This window comes from Armigeres subalbatus, chromosome 2, assembly GCF_024139115.2.
Source record: "Armigeres subalbatus isolate Guangzhou_Male chromosome 2, GZ_Asu_2, whole genome shotgun sequence".
NCBI classification, from domain to species: Eukaryota; Metazoa; Arthropoda; class Insecta; order Diptera; family Culicidae; genus Armigeres; species Armigeres subalbatus.
The window spans coordinates 94,152,533-94,172,365 of NC_085140.1; the positions used below are offsets into that span (position 1 = coordinate 94,152,533).

The 19,833-nt window shown below is 41.7% G+C and overlaps 1 protein-coding gene across 1 annotated transcript in view; it reads left to right on the plus strand.

Annotated features, from left to right (window-relative positions):
• Positions 1-19,833, plus strand: part of LOC134210055 (uncharacterized) — a 923,126-nt gene that overhangs the window by 829,321 nt on the left and 73,972 nt on the right. The window contains exon 10 of the mRNA XM_062686079.1: positions 15,470-15,521. Within this exon, the coding sequence (XP_062542063.1) occupies positions 15,470-15,521 (52 nt within the window). The remainder of the gene's footprint in view (positions 1-15,469; positions 15,522-19,833) is intronic.

The following is a 19,833-nucleotide window of genomic DNA, read 5'->3' on the forward strand; positions in this document are numbered from 1 at the left end:
CATCGAATTCGAAAGGAATTCATCGAATTCCCGAAAGGAATTCATCGTACTCCCGATAGGAATTCATCGAATTTGAAAAGAAATCATTGAATTCCGGAAGGAATTCATCGAATTTTCGAAAGGAATTCATCGAATTCTGTCAAGGAATTCATCGAATTTCAGGAAGGAATAGGTAGAATTCCGGAAGGAATTCATCGAATTCCCGGAAGGAACTCATCGAATTTTCCCGGAAGGAATTTATCGAATTCTCAGAAGGAATTCATCGCCTTCCCGGAAGGTACTCATCGAATTCTGGAAGGAGTTTATCAAATTCTCGAGAGGAATTCAATCAAATTCCCGAAAGAAATTCATCGAATTCTGAAAGGAACTCATCGAATTCCGAAAGGAACTCATCGAATTCCTAAAGGAATTCATCGACTTCATCGAGTTCTAGGAAGGAATTCCAGGAAAGAATTCATCGAATTCCTGGAAGGAATTCATCGCATCCCGGAAATAATTCATCGAATTCACGTAAGGAATTCATCGAACTTCCAGAATAAATTCACCCAATTCCCGTAAGGAATTCATCGAATTCCTGGAAGGAATTTATCGAATTCTCGTAAAGAATTCATCGAATTCCCGGAAAAATTCATTGAACTCCCAAATGGAATTAATCAAATTCCCGAAAGGAATTCATCGAATTTCCCAAAGGAATTCATCGAATTTCGAAAGGAATTCATCGAATTCCCGAAAGGAATTCACCGAATTCCCGAAGAAACTCATCGAATTTTCCCGGAAGGAATTTATCGAATTCTCAGAAGGAATTCATCGACTTCCGGAAGGTAATCATCGAATCCCCGGAAGGAGTTTATCAAATTCCCGAAAGGAATTCATCAAATTCCCGGAAGAAATTCATCGAATTCCCGAAAGGAACTCATTGAATTCCCGAAAGGAACTCATTGAATTCTAAAGGAATTCATCGAATTCCTGTATTCCAGGAAGAAATTAATCGAATTCCAGGCAGGAATTCATCGAATTCCCAGAAGGAATTCATCTAATTCCCAGTAGGAATTCATCGAATTCCCGGAAAGAATTCATCGAATTCCCGGAAGAAATTCATCGAATTCCCGGGAGAAATTCATTGAATTCCCGGAAGGAATTCATCGCATTCCTGGAAGGAATTCATCGAATTCATTGAATTCCCGAAAGAACTCATTGAATTCCGGAAGAAATTCATCGAATTCCCGAAAGGAATTCATCGAATTGCCGAAAGGAATTCATCGAATTCCCGGAAGGAATTCATCGAATTCCCGGAAGGAATTCATCGAATTCCCGGAAGGAACTCATCGAATTCCCGGAAGAAATTCATCGAATTCCCGGAAGGAACTCATCGAATTCCCGGAAGGAACTCATCGAATTTTCCCGGAAGGAATTTATCGAATTCTCGAAAGGAATTCATCGACTTCCCGGAAGGAACTCATCGAATTCCTGGAAGGAATTCTCGAAAGGAATTCATCGAATTCCTGAAAGAAATTCATTGAATTCCCGAAAGGAATGCATCGAATTTCTGGATTACAGGATGGAATTCATCGAATTCCAGGCAGGAATTCATCGAATTCCCGGAAGGAATTTATCGAATTCCCAGAAGGAATTCATCGAATTCCCAGTAGGAATTCGTAGAACTCCCGGAAGTAATTCATCGCATTCCCGGAAGGAATTCATCGAATTCCCAGAAGAAATTCTTCGAATTCATCGAACATCCGGAAGGAATTCATCGAATTCCCGAAAGGAACTCATTGAATTTCCGGAAGGAACTCATCAAATTCATGAAAGGAATTCATCGAATTAATGAAAGGAATTCATCGAATTCCCGAAAGGAATTCATCGAATTCCCGAAAGGAATTCATGGAATACCCGAAAGGAATTCATCGAATTCCCGAAAGGAATTAATCGATTTCCTGGACCGTCTAAGACGAATTAAGTACTGTCCATTTAATTCCACTAGTTAATTTCCGTTATCTTTGCAGATACGTATTTCGACCACAACTGTGTGGTCGTCTTCGGTCTTGTACTCGACTCGAAGTCGAGTCGAGTACAGACAAAGACGACCACACAGTTGTGGTCGAAATACGTATCTGCAAAGATAGCGGAAATTAACTAGTAAATGGACAATACTTAAATGACGGTTTAAATACATTCCACTAAAGAGCTTAATATATTTTTCCGATTTCCTGGATTCCAGGAAGGAATTCATCGAATTCAAGGAAGAAATTCATCGAATTCCAGGCAGGAATTCATCGAATTCTCGGATGGAATTCATCGAAATCCCGTAAGGAATTCATCGAATTCCCGAAAGGAACTCATTGAATTTCCGGAAGGAACTCATCAAATTCACGGAAGGATTTCATCGAATTCCCGAAAGAAATTCATCGAATTCCCGAAAGGAATTCATCGAATTCCCGAAAGGAATTCATCGAATTCCCGAAAGGAATTCATCGAATTCCCGAAAGGAATTCATCGAATTCCCGAAAGGAATTCATCGAATTCCCGAAAGGAATTCATCGAATTCCCGAAAGGAATTCATCGAATTCCTGAAAGGAATTCATCGAATTCCCGAAAAGAATCCTAATTCATCGAATTCCCGAAAGGAATTCATCGAATTCCCGAAAGGAATTCATAGAATTCCCGAAAGGAATTCATAGAATTCCCGAAAGGAATTCATAGAATTCCCGAAAGCAATTCATCGAATTCCCGAAAGGAATTCATCGAATTCCCGACAGGAATTCATCGAATTCCCGGATGAATCCATCGAATTCCCGACAGGAATTCATCGAATTCCCGGATGAATCCATCGAATTCTCGGATGGAATTCATCGAAATCCCGTAAGGAATTCATCGAATTTCCGTAAAGAATTCATCGTCTTCCCGTAAGGAATTCATAGAATTCCCGTTAATAAATCATCGAATTCCCGTTAAGAAATCATCGAATTCCCGTAAGGATTTCATCGAATTCCTATAAAATATTCATCGAATTCACATAAAGAATTCATCGAATTCCCATAAAATATTCATCGAAATCACATAAAATATTCATCTAATTCACGTAAGGAATTCTTCGAATTTCCATACGCAATTCATCGAATTCGCATAAAATATTCATCGAATTCTCGTAAGGAATTCATCGAATTTCCATATGCAATTAATCGAATTCCAATTAGGAATTTATCGAATTCGCAAGGGGTTCAACGAATTCTCGTAAGGAATTTATCCAATTCCCATAAAATATTCATCAAATTCCCGTGAGGCATTCAAAAAATTCCCGTGAGGCATTCCTCAAATTCCCGTAGGAAATTTATAGAATTCCCGTTAGGAAGCTGTGAGATGTTCATCTTTTTGAAGCGAATGCTTCTAGTTCGCATAATATTCTTCAACGACATTGTTTACGACAGTGGTGCTCAGCACTTTGGGCGTTTTTTCCTTAATTCACTTCTCACACAATAAAAATGAGCTTTAACCATACGAATTAGCACTTGGTCGAAAGCTTTCAAATATATCTATCTGCTGAGGGTAATAGAACGGATATTGGTCTTAAATTCACTCCGTACGAAACGATTAAAGCAAAACAAAAGTACGGCCCGCGAACAAGTGTTGTAACTCAAAAATTCAGGAAACAAAAACACAATTTAATATGTTTTCATAGAACTTTCTGCCATATAATGTTTCTTAGATTTTTTTTCTATCGTATTGAAATACCACATCGTGACTCCTGAGAATCGAATCCAATCAGTTTTCCCTTTCATTTCAATCAATTCAGTTTCCCACAAATACGCTTTGATCTCCTGCCGATTAACAGACTAATCGTTCCGACGGTGTGGCCATGCGTTATCTGCTTTGTGCCCAAGATGAACCTACCGCAAATCCCATCTATCGTTTCGTGGAACGTCAAAGGGCACATTAACAATATAATTTTCCATGTAATTTGGCCCTCCATCCAGCGCCGCCGCCCGGTACTCCGATAGTTATGTTGTGACAAATAACGGCCTCCCACTGGACGTCACGCTGGCATCGAAGGCAGATCCTACAGCTACAGATTCTAGACGCAGAATGGACCACCCGCATAGTGGTTGGCCGTTGCGTCCAACGTTTATCTTTTGCCGTGCATTTTCAATAGCAATCGTAGCTTCAGCCCGTGCATAGAGATGTTGCCGGGAAGATAATGAAAAGGTCCTGACTGGAAAAGGATGAAAGGCAACAATGAAGGAATCAAATTGTTGTTTGTCGCCCCTCGGTTCGCAATAATCGGCTTCCAATGGACCATTTGCGGCCTATACTAAAACCGGCGAACGGAGTTATTTCTTTGTCGTCGGAAGGTTCCGTGAATTCATTGTCCACAACAGTTCGTATCGATCCACCATTTTTATATAAATGTCGCCGACATATCGGAAAATTTATAGCGTAATAAAGGTTTCTTTCGCTTCAATTTCCCCGAATGTCGTTCCCAGATGGTGGAGGCATTTTCGTTGTTGATATACAAAAGACCAACCAAAGCCCAAATGTTTATTCTTTAGCCACCTGTGAGAGAATGACCGGTTCGAGGCGAAGCCGGTCGAATTGGTAGGAGCTTTGAACTTTTCCGAGAACGCCGAAAGCTACTTGTAGTGGGAGACATTCTTCATTCGATTGTACTAGCTCTCAACAGGGCCTTGTTGTCATCTTGATAAACATTGTTAAGCTCCTTACATAACAGTTTCATTATGTAATAATAAATAATTAATTAATTTATAAATTACTAACTTAATTGTATAACTCACTTATAAGGTTTAAATAGATTTGTCTAATGTTTAAAGGTTGAACACTTTACTTACACTTGTATTTAATATTTTTATTTACATTTTTTATAACATTATTCAATGCTTATTGCTGAGGAGAGTCATCAGTTTTTTTGTTATTATGTTTTATGTTGTTATTATAAATTTGCAAAAATAATGAATCTTCAAAACATGAGTAAGTTTTATGCCACTGCCAATGGCGCGTTGAACAATACTATGACTTCATTTACAAACCTGAAACATGGCTTGATATCAACTATTAGAATCGCCAAGAATTGTGTTCTGTACTCTTTGACGATAAATCACTCCCGAGTATCTCCATTTATGGCATTAAAATCGATTAACCTTCCAAGAAACGTTCCCTCGCAATTTTAATTGCTACACTTTTTTGCCCAAAGCAATCGCAAAATAACCGTTTGCAAATCAGCCGCAAATTGTCGTCATTTCTCGGCTTTCAAACAAACATGACGCCATTCTACCCCACGCTCGTTACCCGTAAATTAAAAATCCAACCAGCGTGCACACACACACCGCACAGACGTGGCCAATTGCAATTTCTTTGATTCCGTCTTGCCACCTGTCTGCGCTTGCTGAGGTCGCGTCGGCTTGAGTCGAGATCGTTGGGGAAAAGCAAACGCTGAGAAAGACCACCACCAGCGCCAGCGTAGTGTTGTTCATCACATCGGCAATTTATTTCTGAGCGGAAAGGACCGCCGGACACCCGCACTGACTGCCGCTCCTCGAAGATTGCTCTTGCAGTACTAAAGGGGCACACTGGAGTAAAGCGAGGTTTTCTTTGGACGAAAGCTGCTGCACACTGAATAACAGCGTTGATATGATTTTTTGGACCACATTGAAAGTGAGTAAGGGACTGAACGTTAGAGGCGGTTTAAAAACCTATTGCGATACAATTTGTCTCGAAAATTTTTACAGCAGCCGATGTAGTAAGTTCCACTGTGCCACCCACACGCCTGCCGATGAGGAATGTCATGGGGTTCAAACTGCTATAATTAACATAAACTTATTGCGCTTTTGCTATCGCGGAGGATGAGCTCTTGGACCAGTACCGGACCAACGATCATATAGATGGCATACCGTCGTCGGCTTCGACAGGAAACCAGGTAGGGTATATGGCTCAAACCTTAGCCTAATAAGTTGTTGCTATCGTTGTAAATTTTTATATATTGAAGCTCTAATCAACATTATGTTACCAGGCGGCTTGCTTACTTTTGGTGATTACGCGAAGTAGCCAAATAACAATAATTGTGAACGATCTTTAATTTAGGCCATCAAAAGTTTCGAGCGAAAAAAAAATTATGTTCGGCAAATTTTCCTAATTTTGGTGGTGGATGCTTTTTCAGCCTATGAAAGGTTGGTGCATTCTTATTCGCTATAAATCGTTTGTAAAACCATAAGGTAGGCAATTATAATGTGCTGCTTTAAAGGAAAATTCCAAGCTGTATTTTGACAACGAGTGCTTCAAATATTGTCCAAAAACCCGATTTTTCACGCAAGTTTATTGCGTTTATCATGTTGTTGAATCTAGCGTAATGTAAATAAAATATGCTTGTTACACTTCTTCCTAGGCTAACATTACCACCCGTTACCCTACTTGTTGTACATTTGTATCTGCGACAGATATTTGCATGTTGTACGTTTTTGAAGAGATCTCATTGCCTTGTGCTACACTTAGTGTACGAGAAGGTGAAACATAACATTATTTTAACGTTTTCAAAGTTAAATTTGCCGCTAAAGTCACCCTACCAATTACTAAACTATTTGTCGCCGATTGATAGTGTTCCGGAAAAACGACTTTCACTGATGCAGTCACAACAGTTACAGATGCTAGCGGAAGAAATACCAATTAAATAGTTATCATCGACTGCGGCTATCACCCAGTGTAATAAAAACTCACTGCATATGTCAAACGATGGAATTAAGTTTACGATTACTGCTGCCGACGTGACAATAATAGTTAATTAGTTCCATTGACGACCGCCAATCGCCGAACCCTCGTGAATAGTAAACCAGTAAGAGTAAACGAGAAGTAGGGTGAAGGATGTATTTTGGACCACCTTTACGGGGGCTCTTATTTTGGACCACCAAGAGGAATTTGCACTCAGTGGTCCAAAATATGAGCCGTCGAACTGGTGGTCCAAAATACCTCCCTTACCCTATCACAAATAAAAAGATTTTAACAGGCATTACACCTTCTTACTCTCCATACATTCGGCCAAACCAGTTCGTCAAATATTGACTCCGCCGCAGATAAGTTGATGTATGGAAGGGGGGGAGGCAATATGTCCTAGCTAAGCTACTGCTTTAATGTCTTAGGTATAACGATTTTGACGTGTATTTTTACCTGACGCAACAGTTAAACAATATAGCTAGCTGGGGTGGGAGGGAGTTGGGGGGTTAGGACCTCTTTCCCTAATGTTTGACTGTGTATTGAGTCGTTTGACGGACAAAATTGGTCTCTTCATGGGCGGTGCGAATAGGATCGATTTGCTAATCGAACTGTAGCCCTAATAACTAATCAATGTATGACGAACATGCTTGACCCTTTATTTTATCGTATGTAATAAACTCGTTTGATGAACCTAACTTATCAACTCGGTTTGTTAAGCAGCTCAAGCATGGTCAAATATTGCATTCTACTTCGCAATTAATATATTGACTTTTTTCGAAATTATTATATTGACTTTTTTATACTACCCTAAGGGGAAGAGAGTAGATGGAAGTAATGAAAATATAGATTCGTATAATACTGCAAGCGAGCGGCAAGTGTGAATTGAATAGAAACTGAAAATTTGCAAAGGACCAGTTGTGGGAAATCGCTGTTATTCTGCCAAATGTCCACCCCAGAAACGGCTTGGATAGTACCAAGACAGGCAAAATAACAGCGATTTCAATCCGCTAATTGTTCGGCAAGCATAAACTGTTCTATATCTCGCTCAAATTGAATCTTATTCGAACTGTATTTCATCAATTTTTTGCCAATTGGATTATATTTAGGATCGTTTTTTGATCACCACGTGACTTCATCGAAAAATTGATTTGGCTTTCAGGAGGCCCTCCTTAGCGTGCAGTAACACGCGCGCCAGCTACAAAACAAGACCATGCTGAGGCTGGTTGGGTTCGATTCCCAGTGCCGGTCGAGGCAATTTTCGGATTGGAAATTGTCTCGACTTCCTGAGCATAAAGTATATCGTGTTAACCTCATTTGATACACGAATGCGAAAATGGTAACTTGACATAAACCTCGCAGTTAATAACTGTGGAGTGCTTAATGAACACTAAGCTGCGAGGAGGCTCTGTCCCCAGTGTGGGGATGTAATGCCAATAAGAAGAAGAAGATTGGCTTTCGATTGAAAATACGGTGTCACTATCCAAGCCGTTCCTGGGGTGGACGTTAGGCAGAATAACAGCGATTTCAACCGAATAAAAAGTTTCAATCGAATCTGTATTTATCTTCATTACTGTCATCTATCTCCTTTCGCTTAGAGTAGTATAATTTTCACCGACAAAAGCCAATAAATTAATTTCTATAAAGTCATGCGGTAATCAAAAACGACCCTAATTGCATCAACCTGTCTATTTTCTAGAGATGAGGTAAATACTTTGCATACACTGATAAAAAATAAATAGTAGAATTATCCACACAGTTCTGTTTAAAACACCATGTGCGTGATAATGGGGCCTCCTTGGCCGTGTGGTAGACGCTTGCAGCTTAAGCAAGACCATGCTGAGGGTGGCTGGGTTCGATTCACTGGTGCCGGTCTAGGCAATTTTCGGATTGGAAATTGTCTCGACTTCCCTGGGCATAAAAGTATCATCGTAGTTAGCCTCATGATACTACGAATGCAAAATGGTAACCTGACTAATATAGAAACCTCGCAGTTAATAACATTGTTGGAAGTGCTTAATGAACACTTATAGCTGCAGGGCGGCTCCTGTCCCAGTGTGGGGACGTAATGCCAATAAGAAGAAGAAGAAGAAGCGTGATAATGCCAACTCAACTTCAACATTGTTGAGATTTACCACATAATTATCGACGTTACTATGTTGTTTGACATTCTCACAGTACTACATCCCATAGTAAATTCAACTGTAGCTCTGTTACCACACTTCTATCAAAGTTTTCACATCACCATTGGCATCAAAAACAAGTTTCGTCATAGCGTAGCAATATTTTTTCTCAACTATCCCTCATTGATTAGTAATGGGAACAAGTGTATTAAATATATTTATGAAAGTACATTTTTATTAGTATAGTTATAAGCATATTTATTCAACTGTAGAAGTGGAATAATTTTAAAAAAAACTGTTTTTTTGCATTTCCAGAATGCGAACCAAGCAGTCGGGAAAAAACTTCCTGTGAATGATGTGGTGTTCTAAGGAAAAGCCTGAGGAGTGTTCCAATAGTAGTTTGTGCAACAAGTTGCAAAAAGATGATTTTTTCAGCACGAGTTGTACGTTTTATCTAACGAACATGCCAGGTTGGATAAACTCTAAAGTGCTGCAAAATCGAGTTTTGCAACTTGAGTTACTAGTTCCCCGTACAATGACGAAAATAGACTTCAGTTTGATAAATCTGTACCAAAATTGTACAGTCACTTATTTACTCCACATGATAATTTTGTCAATAAATATGTTGCTGCAGAGAACAATCAGATTCCATGTTACCGTGCCATATTGCATAGCTCGATAAGCCGTGAAGCGATAGATGTACCTGTCTTTGAAATTTTTGATGTCTATCAATCAATCTGTTTCATTTATTGCACGCGACGCAGGGGAATACACTATTTGAACATTTACCCAAGCTAATTCAGCCAAAATAGTCGTATTACTACTGTTCTGATATTGGTTTTCATTATAGCACCCAAATGAGTGTTATAATGAATATTATACAACCCGTTTGAGTTGCATAATGTTCATTCAAAGCACCATTTCGTTGGTATGGAAAAAGTAGGCCGTTTTATCACTCAAAGACGAACTGTAAACCAGATATTATGATCAGGAATTGCAAAAAATGATTTCCGCACGAAATTTGGACTGACTATTTTAAATAACGAATTATATGTGATATATGATATATCGATCAATATTGTTTGCGGCAACCGAATATGAACGGCAGCTGCAGCATCAGAATTCTATCATTCTGGTGGAACTATAAGTACAAATTCAAAAATGCTGCAATAAAAATTATCATAGCCTATTCAGCAAACAGCAAAGCACCGATGGAAGCTGTAAACTGAGTGATTTAACTAGAAAATCCTAGTGTTTCGGTTGCCATAACCAGAATGCTGTTATTGATTCAATTCTGATAGTATTTCATTGTACACACCGACAATAACCCTGCATAAATGTGGTCAAGCATGTTTGACAAACATCAATCGAATTAACCAGTCTGATTCGTCAAACAGCTCTACGAGTCTACATACGGTCAAAAATTGCAACAACAACTTGTCTATTTTCCTGAAGTTAGGTCTATGTTTGACAAACAGGTATGACCTAGGGACAGTGCTGCAAAGTGTCATCATCCGAGTCTCGCCAATTTATCGGCGCTCTCGTTCAGTAATTCCACTGTGGCCAGGAACCCAATATACAGTAACTTGGTTACAATAAGACAAGTTTTGAAGGGAATTTATACATTCCCAGACGTGTTTTGACTTCAAGGTATTCAAAGTGGCTTGACTGTCCGACATAATGCTGATGTTTGAATGCCTGTATTTTCGTCGCATTAGAGCATTCCAAAATAGTTCAGGGCATTCTTCTCGGCTTCTAAATGTACGAATTGGTGTAAAGGGAGTACAAAGAGTAAGCAATCCAACGCCTTCGATGGTGTACTTCTCATTACACCAGTTGCTGAGATAGTTGCTAATCGTTGAAATCCGTCATTTTTTTTGTGCAGTTTTCTCTTTCGTTTTTGACCACCATACCAATGAAGCATAGGTAATTCTGGGCCTTACAATTGGCGAGTAAATCCTTCGGCTTTAGGCCCCATTGCTTACCAAACGTTACAAAACGTTACTTAACAAACATAACAATAAACGACTCCAAGGATACCACACAAAACGGAGATCACGACGTAACGATCATCAAACCCAGGAAGTATGCACCAGTATACTACCAGCAGACCACGACACGAAGCTGACTCTCCTGATCATCAGCGGGGTCGGGGATTAACTCCTCATCATGATAGCGACGATCATCAAAAAACAACTTAAACAACAGGCCATCAAGGCTGCCATAGGGCTGTTACCATCCTCCCAGTATGATCCAGGAAGGGAAGAGCACGTTACCACTAACCAGAACGACCTAGCCGATGTCAACAACCACACATACTTACTATACGCCATTATGACAAATTAAATTCAAACTCTGTAATCTTATAATGCGACCTGAATAACCAATATGGTTAAAAGGTCCCAAATAAAAATCAACAACAACAACAACCAAACGTCCGTTTACATATCCAAAGAGCATTTATCGCTTTGTTAATAACTTGCTCAAGATGTGCATTCCAGTTGAGCTTCCTGTCAAGTATAACTCCAGGCAGAGGCGCATCCACGTTTCAAATCATGGGTAGGACAAATAAGAAAAATTAGGGCAAAAGCTCAGATGTTGAGAAATCAATAGACCAGTGCATGATGGTGAAGCTTCCGATAAAATTGTTTCGTCATTTTATTCGCATGTAGATGTCCTTTGCGATTGATTTCATGCTGAATGTAAAGAATATCACTGAAATATTTAGATCACAGCAATTTTAAACTAAAAATATGAATTTTAATTTTCCCCTCATCGATTTTTCTTCTAACACCTTGTAAACAAGCTCTGTGAACTGTCAAAATAAGTGAGGTTAAGTTAGAGTTTGCATTGGTCTATGTACGTTTTATATATAATCAATTCGAAATTGGAAAAGAGTAATGGGTTAGCAGGAATGTATGCAGTATAAGAAGACGCTTTGGAAATCGAATAAATATTTTATTGTACAGAGCTACTTCAAAAACTTACACTTAAAACTTAAAGCAAATTTCCCTCATAAAAAACGATAACGCGCACTAAATGTGTTTCGCCTGTTGAGCGATAACACATAACGTATTCCATACATTCCAAGTGGACCATGAAGAAATTGCTTTTCAGAAATATACAGAAGCGTACTAAAGTGTACGATCCATCAAATTACCTAATTATTCAACTTCTCTGTTTCGTGACTAGAGAAAACCACATTTTGCCCCCCACCCGGTGGCTGCTGTAGTTACTGTAAATTGGATAAAGAATGGCTCATGAAATGAAAAAGAAGAAATCTCTGAGAAATTTTGTGAGCCAGATTTTACCTTAGAAACATGTTTCTAAAATTATTATTGTAATGGTTAGAATTTACTTATTTCTCGGTTAGCCTGAACTTTCACAGCCTTTTGAATACCACCTGAATTGTCTTTGATTTTTTGTAAATTTTTTCGTGAAGTTGTTTCATTGATGCTGAAGATCTTAATTTACTAAACCAAACCATGTACAAAAGCTGAGTGTACTCAACTCATAACGTTGAGTAGACAGCTCTACGTGGTATGTTACGGTGTAAGATCTACCATGGCCACGTTGGCAGCTACAGATAAATCTTTTAAGCAAGTTATCTTACTCACGCTATGCAACTCCGTGGTACTTAACACTTCATTCTACTCCAAGTTACGGTGAAAATTCCAGGAGTAGTAATCCTCATGATTTTGTGTTTTTTTTTTCATTAGGTTGAAATCAAGGACTACATCCGCTTTGACCTCTGATAGCAATCTAGATAGAGATTGCAAAAGAACCATGAGCAATATCCCAAGCAACCAAAAGTACGGATAAGATGGGATGTTTTAGCTTAATCAGCTTGCATTTTAAGTAATTTTTTGTATGGTTGGAGCACAGAAGTGAACTTTGAAGTTCTGTTAGTGAACTTGTTGGTTCTTTTAGGAACAAATTTAAGTAATATGCGAACTTTTGGTTGCTTGGGGTTGATGTCCAATCTACGGAGTACACCGTAACTAGCTATGCTATGCCTCGTGCTATGCATTGTCCATCTTGGAATGCTTCTGATTTCCGAAAATCTTAACAAGCTTTCAGTAGAGTTTACGGATCCCACAAATTTCTTTATTGGTCCATTTAGATTGCTTTTAATAATCCATTGCTATAAATGTGATCAATTTTATTAATGTTGAATCAATCCTATTTTCAAATTCTCACAATTTCTGTTTAATCCCTCCTGAAAAATCTTTAGTCATCTTTGAACAATTCTTGGATTAAAAAATACTTCCTGAAGTCTTGAAGAACAAATCAGCAGATTACTACTTCAGGCTCCCAGAAACCTTTATGATTATTGTTTAAATTCTGAATAAGAGGTCGTGAACTAATTACGTAAACACCTAATAAAGATATTTTTGTAGGTTCAGAAATCAAACCTATCAGACAGCTAGTATTGTAACTAAAAAAATACCTAAATGATATGTTTTACCAAAATTCATCGGTGGGACAATGCTTTGACTGTCCCACCAGGAACATTCATGCGTAGGACTTGTCCACCTGTCCTACCCACTCCCGGCGCCACTGACTCCAGGATACTTAGCCGTATTCGAAAGTTTCAAAAGTGTTCCTTTCATTTTTAAATCTTCTAATCGATTTTTTTCCTTCTAGTGATAGGGTAATTCGCCAAATGTTGAACGGCTAATTTCTTCGCCTATGGTTGAACGCATTGCATTTCTTATGGAAGTTCAACAATAGGCAACAAAATTACCGTTCAACATACTAATTCTATGTTTTACATGGATTTATCTCGAAACCTTGGTTTGACAAGCATGTGAGAAGATCGTCAACTACTAATGACCACAATAGAGGTGACAGCACGCCTCCTTAAGGGTACCCTTTGACTGCTCTAATAGTGATAGATGAGCATCCTAAGGTAGCTGATCTTCTTCCTCTTCATTAGCATTACGTCCCCCACTGGGACAATGCCGCCTCGCAGCTTAGTGTTCATTAAGCACTTCCACAGTTATTAACTGCGAGGTTTCTAAGCCAAGTTACCATTTCTGCACTCGTATACCATGAAGCTAACACGATGATACTTTTATGCCCAGGGAAATCGAGATAATTTCCAATCAGAAAAATGTCTACACCGGTACCGGGAATCGAACCAAGCCACCATCAGCATGGTCTTACTTTGTAGCCGCGCATCTTACCGCACGGCTAAGGAGGGCCCGAAGGTAGCTGAAATTTCGCTGTTTACCAACATTGCCTTAATGCATTCGATAATGTATTTGTGGAAGGCTTGGCCATAGCTTTTGCTATAGAATTGTGTCTAGTGAAGCAGCAAGTGAAATTTCTTTTGCTTCAAAAAATCTTTCTATTAAAAGTCTCCTTAATAAAGACACAAAAAAAAATCTTTCTATTTTTGTAACTAAATAATGTAATGCAGTCACTGACAATTTACCCTCCTGATAAGCAAGCTAATGTTTACTTGGCGATATTAAGGAGGACCAGCTGCCACAAAGTGGCCTCTAAAAGCACTAACACGACTTTTAATGTCTTCGCGAGGAAGACCGAGACCCGAAGATTAGCTGTTGGGTGCTTATATAGACCATAGGTACCAGATCTGGTTTTTTCAAGGATTTTTTTCATTCCAGGGACTTGCACCCAATATAAATAATGAGTTTTATTGATTGAAAACTTGCTCTAAACGATCAATTTTGTAACGAGACCATTTGCTTTTTATTCCACCGTGAACAACATGAACAGAATTCAATTTTTATTTTTGTGGATATTTTTTAGTTATTAATCTATATTATAATCGTTGTTTTTGTTGACGATTGTTGACATTTGATGCAACTGATAGCGGTCTACCTGCACACTGTGCCCAGGACATGGTGGCTATTTTCAAGCTAAGAAAGTTAGATGGGGATGTCTATATAGCCTGCTCGATTGGCTCAAAATAACCGATTTCGCATATATCTCATTATAGGATCCCTAGATATTAGCAACTTTTTGAACTTAGTGGTTCCCGAAGCCGCAATTTGCCAAAAATGATTACGAAAAAAGTAATAAGCTTATAAAACATGAAGAAAAATATTTCTACCCCGGGACGCACTATCGAGCAGTATTCCACATTGCAACATAGTGAAATACTATTTCTCTTCGTTTTCATTTATTCTTTATTTATTTAACTATTTTCGGAATGAAATCGAAGGTTACTATTCTGCAAGTTCGCTTATGGAATAGCTGGATCGCTAGTTCAACACCTTTCAACATCAGGGGAGATAGCAACTTATTTTCTTTATGGAATGGCTTTGCGAATTTCACAGAGAAAATTGCTATTTATTTTATGTGTGTAATGACCCTCGTTGGTATCTAGACACTCTGGAAGCACAAAAGTCCACATAAAAGAAGACTGACATAGTAATAGTCCGTGAAGTAGATAATTATTCGCCCAGTTGATAAATCGGTTTCAAAGTTCAATTGCCGACAAGCGTTTCCTCATTTCGCTGCTAGTCCATAAAAGTCATTTTTTTATTGTTAGAGCTTACCGATTTTATGAGGTGCAACTGAATCAATTTTGAGCGTGCTTTTTGATAATTTATTACTGACCAAGTAGTAACGTTTTTTTTCCGTTGTTTTGTTTCTTTCAGCAATCTGATGTCGGATGATTTGGAGCTGTCTGCAATATTCTCCCCGAATTCGGTAAGTTACTTAATTGAGCAAAAAAACATTCTAGTCGAGGATATGAGATCACTGTATCTGATTGCTTAAGAACTTTTATAATCAAGCAACATTGCCAAAAAATGTAGATATTCTGAAAAGTGCGACACATTGATTCGATATTCGACTGAAACCAGCTAACAGTATCATATCGACGTTGTCAGATCTTGATCTGTCAAAGTTGTTAGTGAGAACGGATCCGCCAAAAATCAAGTGCGCTGTCAGGAAAACACCTGAAAATTAATCACTCGACGATTCTCTGGGTACCAATTTAACTTAAGTTACAGAAGGATTCAGGCTTCAAAGATCGCGATCGCTGCTAGAAAATAAAATTCCAATCAGTCCTTTCCAGAAGTATCAATTATAATTTCAAAAAAGTGAGAACCGCTAAAAACCGTCCTCCAGAAATAGTTGCATAACTATCCGGTACTGTTTTGTAATTTGCAGAAAATTCCTGTTATTTAACCCTCTTGTATGAATTTCTGAAAAGGTTCGATTTATTTTCGATATGTACTACGTCTTTCGATCAATAAGAGCCGCAAAACGAGAATCTGAACCTTGTCAGAAAGTACCGCTTGAGTGCTGCTGTCGGCAATGACAGGCGCCGGTTATTTTCCACCAAATAATCTCTGCAGACGCCACCGATGCAAGTAGATTTTCTGCAGCATACAATTTTACATTGCGATCGTTTTTTACGCGGTTATGTGTTTTCGATTTCTGGTTCAACCGTTAATTTGCACAGGTTTCTAAATACCTGCTATTTTAATTTTTTGTGGAGTTTTTCAATGCTTTAATGAATATGAAAGCCAGAAATTACCAAAAACAAATCGCATAAAAAGCGACCTTAGTGTACTTGTGTGCTGCGGAAGTCAATGTTAAAAAATTTTTTTCGTGGGAACCGCAGTCGATGTGATCTGGGCCGGATTTGGAGGGGGATGTAGGGAGTTACGGCCACAATTTTGTACCTTCTGTACCAAAACCAACCAATTTTACCCGTCGCTAACTTTATTTAGGTGCATACAGGTTCCCTAAAAAAATATTTTCCCCGGTTCATACGCTGTTGAAACTGACCCTAGATGCGATCATTGCGAATCTGTTTTTTGCAGGCAGTTGCTCGAAAATTTCCCACCAACTATCTCTGTAAACGTTATCGTTGGCTTCCTGGCCTCTTGAAAGGAGGCTTCCGGGCCTCTTGAAAGGAGGCCTCCGGGCCTCTTGAAAGGAGGCCTCCGGGCCTCTTGAAAGGAGGCCTCCGGGCCTCTTGAAGGAAGCCTGGCCCTCTGAAAGGGAGACCTCCAGGCCTCTTGAAAGGAGACTTGGGCCCTCTTGAAAGGAGGCTTCAAGGGCCTCTTGAAAGGAGGCTTCCGGGCCTCTGAAAGGAGGCTTCCGGGCCTCGTTAAAGGAGGCTTCCGGGCCTCTTGAAAGGAGGCTTCCGGGCCTCTTGAAAGGAGGCTTGGGCCTCTTGAAAGGAAGGCTTCCGGGCCTCTTGAAAGGAGGCTTCCGGGCTCTTGAAAGGAGACTTCTGGGCCTCTTGAAGGAGGCTTCTGGCCTCTTGAAAGGAGGCTTCCAGGGCCTCTTGAAGGAGGCTTCCAGGGCCTCTTGAAAGGAGGCTGGGCCTCTTGAAGGAGGCTCTGGCCTCTTGAGGCTTCCAAGGCCTCTTGAAAGGAGGGCTCTTGAAAGGGAGGCGCCCTCTTGAAAGGAGGCCTTGAAAGGCCCTCTTGCTTCCAGGGCCTCTTGAAAGGAGGCTGCAGGGCCTCTTGAAAGAGGCTTCCTGCCCTCATGAAGGAGGCTTCCAGGGCCTCTTGAAGGAGGCTTCCGGGCCTCTTGAAGGGAGGCCCGATTCTCTTGAAAGGAGGCTTCCGGGCCTCTTGAAGAGGCTTCAGGCCTCTTGAAAGGAAGGCTTCGGGCCTCTTGAAAGGGCTTCCGGGCCTCTTGAGGAGGCTGGGCCTCTTGGGGCTCTCGGGCTCTTGAAAGGGCTTCCGGGCCTGTGAAAGGAGGCTTCCGGGCCTCTTGAAGGAGGCTTCCGGGCCTGAAAGGGGCTTCCGGGCCTCTTGAAGGAGGCTTGGGCCTCTTGAAAGGAGGCTTCTCCAGGCTCCTGAGGAGGCTCAGGCCTCTTGAAAAGGAGGCTTCCAGGCTCTTGAAGGAGGCTTCAGGGCCTCTTGAAAGGCTTCAGGCCTCTTGAAAGAGGCTTCCGGGCCTCTTTGAAAGGAGGCTTCCAGGGGCCTCTTGAAAGGAGCTCAGGCCTCTTGAAAGGAGGCTTCTTGGGCCTCTTGAGGCTTCCAGGGCCTCTTGAAAGGAGGCTTCCGGGCACTTGAAAGGAGGCTCGGGCCTCTTGAAGGGAGGCTTCCGGGGCCTCTTGAAAGGAGCTTCCTGGGCCTCTCTTGAAAGGAGGCTTCCAGGCCTGAAGGCTTCGGGCCTCTTGAAGGAGGCTGGACCTCACCAGAGCCAGGCCTCTTGAAAAGGCTCAGGCCTCTTGAGAAGGAGGGGGCTTGGGCCTCGCAGAAAGGAGGGGCCAGGGCCTCTTGAAAGGAGGCTGGGCCTCGCAGAAAGGGAGCCTCCAGGGCCTCTTGAAGGCAGGCTTCCAGGGCCTCTTGAAAGGAGGCTTCAGGCCTCTTGAAGGAGGCTTCAGGGCCTCTTGAAGGAGGCCTCGGGCCTCTGAGGAGGCTTCAGGCCTCTTGAAGGAGAAGCTTCAGGGCCTTGAAAGGAGGCTTCAGGGCCTCTTGAAAGGAGGCTTCCAGGGCCTCTTGAAGGAGGCTTCCGGGCCCTCTTGAAAGGAGGCTTCGGGCCTCTTGAAAGGAAGGCTTCCAGACTCGCAGAGGCTGCAGGGCCTCTTGAAAGGGAGGCTTCAGGCCTCTTGAAAGGAGGCTTCCTGGGCCTCTTGAAAGGAGGCTTCCGGGCCTCTTGAAAGGAGGCTTCCTGGCCTCTTGAAAGGAGGCTTCCGGGCCTCTTGAAAGGAGGCTTCCGGGCCTCTTGAAAGGAGGCCTTGGGCCCTCTTGAAAGGAGGCTTCCGGGCCTCTTGAAAGGAGGCTTCTGGGCCTCTTGAAAGGAGGCTTCTGGGCCTCTTGAAAGGAGGCTTCCGGGCCTCTTGAAAGGAGGCTCTGGCCTCTTGAAAGGAGGGCTTCCGGGCCTCTTGAAAGGAGGCCTGGCCTCTTGAAAGGAGGCTTCCTGGCCTCTTGAAAGGAGGCCTGGGCCCTCTTGAAAGGAGGCCTCTGGCCTCTTGAAAGGAGGCTTCCGGGCCTCTTGAAAGGAGGCCTCTGGGCCTCTTGAAAGGAGGCCTCCTGGCCTCTTGAAAGGAGGCCTCGGGCCTCTTGAAAGGAGGCTTCCGGCCCTCTTGAAAGGAGGCTCTGGGCCTCTTGAAAGGAGGCCTCCGGGCCTCTTGAAAGGAGGCCTGGCCTCTTGAAAGGAGGCCTGGGCCTCTTGAAAGGAGGCTCCGGGCCTCTTGAAAGGAGGCCTGGCCTCTTGAAAGGAGGCTTCCTGGCCTCTTGAAAGGAGGCTTCTGGGCCTCTTGAAAGGAGGGCTTCGGGCCTCTTGAAAGGAGGCTTCCGGGCCTCTTGAAAGGAGGCTTCGGGCCTCTTGAAAGGAGGCTTCTGGCCTCTTGAAAGGAGGCTTCGGGCCTCTTGAAAGGAGGCTTCCTGGCCTCTTGAAAGGAGGCTTCCTGGCCTCTTGAAAGGAGGCTTCCGGGCCTCTTGAAAGGAGGCTTCCTGGCCTCTTGAAAGGAGGCTTGGCCTCTTGAAAGGAGGCTTCCAGGCCTCTTGAAAGGAGGCTTCCGGGCCTCTTGAAAGGAGGCTTCCGGGCCTCTTGAAAGGAGGCTTCCGGGCCTCTTGAAAGGAGGCTTCCCGGCCGCCGGCTGGGGCGCTTCAAGGCCTCTTGAAAGGAGGCTTCTGGGCCTCTTGAAAGGAGACTTCCGGGCCTCTTGAAAGGAGACTTCCGGGCCTCTTGAAAGGAGGCTTCCGAGCCTCTTGAAAGGAGGCTTCCGAGCCTCTTGAAAGGAGGCTTCCGAGCCTCCGGGCATGAAAATACATTAAAAACTACAACATATTTTTTATCTGTGAATGCTTCCGAGCTACTTGGAAGAAGGCTTCCGAGAAACGCAAGAGGATGCTTCCAATCCTCTTGCAACGTGGCAACCGAGCTATTTGAAAAAAAAGCCTTCATGCCTTTCAAACGGAGACTTTTGAAACTTTAGACTCGAGATTTTAGTTCAGAAGCATATTCTCAACATATTATTCAACATTTTGTTTCGATCATGTAGATTGCATTGAAGTTTTCAAATTTTGTCCTTTTGATCTTTTGT